The 6,793-nt window shown below is 42.2% G+C and overlaps 3 protein-coding genes across 3 annotated transcripts; 1 reads left to right on the forward strand and 2 right to left on the reverse strand.

Moving 5' to 3' along the window:
- Positions 1 to 29: 29 nt before the first annotated feature.
- Positions 30 to 941, forward strand: K450DRAFT_203241 (uncharacterized protein; the record flags this gene model as incomplete). The annotated part of the gene is made up of 4 exons (XM_051584709.1): positions 30 to 110; positions 445 to 502; positions 570 to 698; positions 847 to 941. 4 exons carry the CDS (start codon positions 30 to 32, stop codon positions 939 to 941), a joined length of 363 nt encoding a protein of 120 aa, XP_051439981.1.
- Positions 942 to 2,672: 1,731 nt separating this feature from the next.
- K450DRAFT_263903 (uncharacterized protein) lies at positions 2,673 to 4,056 on the reverse strand. The gene has a single exon (XM_051592722.1). It carries the CDS (start codon positions 4,048 to 4,050, stop codon positions 2,818 to 2,820), a length of 1,233 nt encoding a protein of 410 aa, XP_051439982.1. The 5' UTR covers positions 4,051 to 4,056; the 3' UTR covers positions 2,673 to 2,817.
- A 608-nt stretch (positions 4,057 to 4,664) lies between these two features.
- K450DRAFT_263906 (uncharacterized protein) lies at positions 4,665 to 6,272 on the reverse strand. The gene has a single exon (XM_051592723.1). It carries the CDS (start codon positions 6,172 to 6,174, stop codon positions 4,828 to 4,830), a length of 1,347 nt encoding a protein of 448 aa, XP_051439983.1. The 5' UTR covers positions 6,175 to 6,272; the 3' UTR covers positions 4,665 to 4,827.
- Between the last annotated feature and the right edge of the window lie 521 nt (positions 6,273 to 6,793).

Genomic DNA, 6,793 nt, shown 5'->3' on the forward strand with positions numbered 1-6,793 from the left:
TCCTGGTGGTGGTGGTCCTGGTGGTCCTGATGGTCTTTGTGGTCCTGGTGGTGGTGGTGGTGGTGGTCCTGGTGGTGGTGGTCCTGGTGGTGGTGGTTGTGGTGGAAATGGTACAGCCTGTACATTAGCAACGACAGCGAACAGACAAATGGTGGCAATAAGAGCGAACTTCATATTGGTTGGGTCCTGGAACACTTAAAAAAGATTACTTGATATTAATTTTTGCAGGTCCGTTTGATGAATATATCCTGGAACTGGACACTTGCCAGAATAGATTATAGTGTCTTGGGTTGATGGCGGTTAGTTACATGAAATAATCTTTTGTATTTATAGGCAGTAGAATATCCATAGCCAACCAACATGCAGCAGATTAAAGTAGGGTCATACTCATAAAAGTCACTCACAGGAGCTATTTCTTGTTTGTATGCATGAACCACCTTACAGCGTGCAGTTGAAATATTTTTTCTTCCTGACTTCATCTTTATATTCCAGCTATTTCAAGGTATGACCATATCAATACAATGGAATGATGTTTTTTTGTAGCGCTGTCTAATTATATCCCATGGTAGAAAGCCTTGACCAGACCATAATGACCGTTGGCGGTGGTTGTAACTACACTTTCCGAGATATCCTTACAGCGATGCATGATGCAGTCGATTTGCCTTTATTTTCAAAATCTCCTGCACACAAAGTAGAGTGTGAGCTATACCTTAAAAAATTATAAGCCTCCTTCACAGGTTATACCCTCTATTTATGGCACCTCAAGGGTCTTCAATAGCAAATGACGAGGTATTATTGAAATATCTATTTTTCTTCATGGGTTGAGAACTTTAAATTGTGTAATAGCACATGCTGTGTTTGGAGCGTTGTATTTTGGCAATATTGCAACTGGAAAACTTGAGCCTCATGAACGGTCATATTCAGATTTTTACATGACATGATATCGTTTATCATTTACCAGGGATGGTTGCGCTTTCCTTTTTTATAGTGTTTGTCTTTGGCACACTTCAAGCTCAGAAAAGGTTGAGGACGGCCATTACTATTGAGGTGATCGCCGCCTAATTATTTTCTTTGCATCATGCAAAAATTTAGCATACCCCTTGCATGGTTGGGCATAATAAACAACGGATCGTGAAAGGGCCTCTGCTCCTACGGAACGATTTGTACAAACAAAGAGGTGCAAGTACCCAACACATTGTTCTCATACCAATGTAACTTGCACAGAGCATATTCCTTTTCATATTATTAATGCTAGAGAATACAGTTATAGACATATGCTGTCCTACGACAAAGCGAAAATAACCATCGATTGCCAAAATAGCATTTTACAAGTGTCATGTTATTTCTTTTGGTCCCAACCGCTCTTCAGCGCCGTCACATTTACAGTTGCAGATAATCTAGTGTCGAGGGAAATCGAAAACATGTCTAAGATACCGCTGGAAAAGTATGTCTTTGTAGCACTTTGTTCACCCTCGTTAAGGAACGTTTCTAAGATCATGTTATCCAATACACCATAGACATGCCATCCTCCAATTCCACCAGTGGTGGAACTTAACAATTTTGGTCTTCGCAGAGAGAATGAATGCGCCAGCCATGGCGACAGAATGTTCTACGAAATGATGTCAATTCTGGTGAATGAAAGTGAAATCGACTATACGAAGTTTTGGTAGACTTTGTCAAATCGCCGTCGAAATATTGATCCACAACTATGAATTATCTACGTCTCATTACTATCCAAGTAACAATCGCGATAATGAAGACTTATCATCCATGTATAGCAGTCGTGAAACCACTTTAACTGCTTATCACAAAAGGACATTAGAAGATTCGACCGAGACGGAGTTCTGTGCGTTTGCCAAATCCTTAAACCCTATCGACCCGCGAGAAGGTTGAAACATTGGTATCCAGGGTCAGTTCGAGCAAGCTGAAGCTGGCATCATCGTGAGCATCTCAAATCCCTGTATCAAACATGCCAAATCGGATTAAATTTATTTCTATACAGTGCTGTATTACACTACTTTGGTATCGTTACCTTTTGATCAAGCGATGTTAAAATTTTAACAATACCTTCTAGGGCCACAATCTCTCGAGAGGAGAAATTTTTTATGACATTTTTTTTTGGCTTAATTGCTCACAATGTTGTGTTCTATGTGGCATTACAGGAATTTGATGTTGTAGTTCAGTGAAAGCTCTGATTACTGTACTGCACTCGAATGAGAGGTGGGGTAAAACAGTTTGTGCGGGGAAGCTTAAGCCGAAGATCCACGACCCGTTTTTCTGGTTGTGACAGTGCCTCATCAGTGATTGGATAAAAGATAGGTATATACCAGAATATGATTGGACAGAGATTCAGTATAGTCTCATGTTTGATTTGTTTGATTAATTAGCTCCAGCTCCGCTAATTAGCTCCGAATAGTGGCTTATTAGCTGCAACTCCGCTAAATAACCTCAGAGCAAATATACTCTGTCAGCTAGGTTATGAACCATCTTTCGTTGAAAAATGGACTCAAAATCCTCTATAACACAGCCATTGCTAACAGAGGGCAACTGTAACCTCCGTGTGTCACGCTTTTTACCGATTTGATAAAGCTTTCGTTTTTCATAATGCTCTCATGGTCATATCTTACCCAACATTACACCATTTAGGTTTATATCCTTCCAACCTTTATCACACTGCTCTAATTTTGTTATGGCCGGAAATCATGTTTTATTCATTCATTCGCTATCAAGTTGTATACGTTAAATAGTTAGTAACAAATTTTGTTTCATATCGAATCTACATATCAGAATGACGGAAGCTTCTAATTTATCGCGTATTTATTCTTTCATTTCCATCTGCTTTCTGTATAATTTGGCTCGGTTGTTTCCAGACCATAAACCGAGAAGGAGTGCCCAAGATGGCCACACAGACAACTTGGGTTTCAAACCTTGACTCTGTCGGTTCAGTTGATATTTGATCACCATCATGCGTGCCAGTGCAGCCAATGTCTTATTCCACCACTTGACAGCAGCTAGCTGAGGATTGGGGTCTTCTCCTCGCTTAAGGGCATTCGGAAGGTCTGGTTGTAAAGCCAGTGCAGTGGCTATACCTGCCACCGCTACGCCGCTATTCATAACTTGCTCGAGAACCTGACGTCGCCGAATTCCACCAGTGAGCATAATCGGTATATTAGTTACCTTGACAATGTCGGCCGCAAACTCTAGGAAGTATGCTTCTCTTGCCAGTGTCGATCCTTTTGCAGGTTCTCCTTGCATGACTGGAGACTCGTAGCTTCCTCCAGAGAGCTCAATAAGATCGACCTGCATGTTGTTCAGCTTAGAAACCACCCAAGATGCATCTTCTTGGTCGAAACCGCCCTTCTGAAAATCTGCAGAGTTCAGCTTTACTGCCACACAAAATTTGGGCGATACAGCAGCTCGAACTCGTTTGACAATTTCGAAGAGGATTCTTGACCGGTTCTCCAAACTACCTCCCCACTGATCTTGTCGCAAATTGCTTAGCGGTGAAAGGAATTGACAAAGTAGATAGCCATGTGCAGCATGGATTTGTACTCCACTGAAACCAGCTCGCTCTGCTAGCTTGCTGGTAGTAACAAATCGATTGATAACATCCTCAATTTGGACTTCAGTCATTTCTTGGGGAGGAGCAAATAGCTTGCTGAGGTTTCCAAGGTCGAGAGGAACAGCAGAGGGTGCTAAAGCAGGCTGACCGAGCTCTGTACGGATTTGTCTTCCTGGGTGGTTGATTTGCAACCAGAAATGGTTTCCAGCTGTCTGGCCAACCTTTGCCCATTCCTCGAATTTTGCAAGATGTTTGTCGTCTTCTAATGCCACACCTCCAGGCCCGGTCATGGCGTGGCAATCAACCATAACGTTGCCTGAAAGTAATAGCCCAGCTCCTCCTTGAGACCAGCCTTTATAAAGTTGAAGAAGTTGTTGAGAGGGAGTTTGATCTGCATCTGCCATGTTCTCTTCCATTGCAGCCTTAGCTATACGATTAGGCAGTGTTGCGCCATTGGGCAGTGTTAGAGGTGAGAAAGCTATATCCATTGAGAATTAAACAATTGCAAATAAATCAGAGCACTTCGCTATCATTTTAAAGCTTTCGTCGGCTTACGTACTTATAAGGCATTATGCAAAAGCTTTTTGCCCGAAAAGAGTATTCACAATGTATTTGATAGCTGGCGGAGACTCAAAACCTTCCAGATCATTCAAAGCATGCAGAGAATATAAATTTTGATTACTAATTCTTCTTTTTCTAAGAGTTGTCTTAGAAGTACTTCCAACTGCTGGAAATCTCATCAGTTTAAAAATGTAAGTGTTGTATAATGCAGCACTCACTTCAAAGACAGAAAGTTAGAGCGTTAAGGCGACAGAAACCAAGACGGATCAAAGTTATGGAAAAGCTAAATTTCTCGTTGTCGGTCAATGGAATGATCTCAGTGCCAAAGGTGTCAACTGTTATATTTTGAAGTTGAAAAGCCCGAACAGCAGAAAATCAGTATGCCGTAAATACTGAAACTACTAGTACGATAAATCATGCTAAGGCAGAGTACTACATTAGCAGCCACAATTATCGCGAAACTCGGAGAGCACCAACGTACCGTTCATATGTATCAACTTAAGGTTTGCAATATTGGACAATGAAAAAACTGTTAGATTTCAAACAGACTTTGTACCTTTTCTTCGTACCGGGTTACTTTTGAACTGCTATATAATTTCTGAGCATTTTTATTTCACACAAAAAAAGAACAGAAGTCTTAATGGCTACCGTGCACGTAGAACTAATAATTTGATTTAGAAGGTACCTTACAGCTAAAACTTTGATCAGTTGGAACTGTTGGTGGTATTCTTCATTCGGCGTAATCTCTCGGCAAATTCTTCTGCTCCACCAGCACTAAAATGTCCATGTAAACCATGTTCTGATCTCAGTGCATTTGGTTTTGCTCTTGCAAACATAGAAGCCTCAAATTTTTGGATTGCGTCTGCCAGAGCATCATCAAAGCTTTCATACGATTTTGAATTACAAGTGTCGCGGCAGATTAAAATATTCTGGGCCAGATCAAGTGCATCTGCCATTGCGATGTTCACGCCAACACCACCAAATGGAGTCATCAAATGTGCGGCATCACCGATCAAAGTCACTCCAGGACGAGATTGCCATTCCACGCCGACAGGAAGCATATACGATTGTCGTACTTTCAGCTCATCGCTCGCTTCTTGTATGATCCGTTTCACGTCCTCTCCGCAGTCAGCAAAATACCGGTCAATAAGCTCCTTCCGGGCAATGGCAGGTTGCGACCAGTCGATTCCACAATCCTTAGTCCAAGACTCCGGTTGACGAACACCGGCGTAGGCACGAATGCTGTTGTTACCATTGCGCTGACACAGTAGTGCACGGCCTTCGTCAAACATAAAACAGCTACCACTGCCAACGTAATCCGCAAGCCAGGGATGACGCTCCTGAACGTCCAATGCCCAAAGTTCCACGGCCGTGACACCGGCATAGAATGGCCACTCGTTTGTGAGCAAAGGTCGAATTTTTGACCACGCTCCGTCAGCTCCAACCACAAGATCGAATTCCTTCTCCACAGTTCCATCTGCGAAGTACAAGTCGAAGCGCTGTTTAGAGTCAACGCTTGAAGGTTCAATCCGAAGGAGCTTCTTGTTCCAAGAGATGGTCTCAGGCTTGACTGAGTCCAGTAGCATATTTCGTAGCAGCACACGGTCTATTTCCGGTTTTTCCCAGGATCTTTCCGGCGACATATTCGTTTCAATGTGGCCATCATCATAAAGTACGGTTCCATCGAACTTAATCACTTTCATTCCTTCTCCTTCGGGTCTTGCTAGTTTGTTGAATTCCTCTATCAATCCTGCCTCACGAAGTGCTAGTTGACCAGTTTTGACGTGGAGATCCAATGTACCTCCTTGATCTCGGTTATTGCGATCAGCGTCCAGTTCAAATATTTTACACGACATGTTGTTGTATTCCAGAAGGCGGGCCAGTGTGAGACCGGCAGGGCCAGCTCCTATAATTGCTATTTTTGGGTTAAACATGTTGTTCGTTGAATGGAAAGGAGACGAGAGTCGACTGTATTTAAGTTGATTGACAAATTTAACCTGTGCGGTTAAATTTTGACCGTTTGGCTTGGCCCGGCAATAGACGCCGGGCATTCACAGTTATTTTTAAAGAAACTCCTCGCCGGCAACCCTAACCCAAGCTTTCCATAGACGTAAGACCACAACTCTAGCGCTTTCCCATACGAAAACACAAATAATAAGTTACGGAAACAACAATGTGTTTAGGAACTTTAATATTAATGATGTCCTTCATCGAAATTTATCATATTGTTAATATACTTCTTTACCTTCAAACATCGCATATCCGAACCTCCGCGAGACGCAACGAAAACCCGCCCGGGCAGAAAGTAGACTGTTCTCTTGAAGTTGCTTTTCCAACTGACATAATTGATAACCCTTCGGTCACTGTCAATAAAACCACAAGGGAGATTTTACTAATTATTGATGGCAAATCTGGTAAATTTCTTATGTGTTGCACTTGCCCTTTATTTCCATGAAACCGAGGTACCGCAAGACTATGGTGAAAATCCGCGTGATTTAGAAAGGATAATAAAATGGAATTCTATTATAGAACTTACTATTCGCTAGCCACATGGCATTCTTCGTACATTGAGTAAGTCTACGTGGCGAGACGTTACAAATTACTCGTGGAAATACCAATGAATTTTTTGTTCTTTGGCGGTTCCACGTCAGTTCCGCGTCAGTTCCACGT

This window comes from Umbelopsis ramanniana, assembly GCF_025399195.1.
Source record: "Umbelopsis ramanniana AG unplaced genomic scaffold K450scaffold_125, whole genome shotgun sequence".
In the NCBI taxonomy this organism is placed as follows: domain Eukaryota; kingdom Fungi; phylum Mucoromycota; class Umbelopsidomycetes; order Umbelopsidales; family Umbelopsidaceae; genus Umbelopsis; species Umbelopsis ramanniana.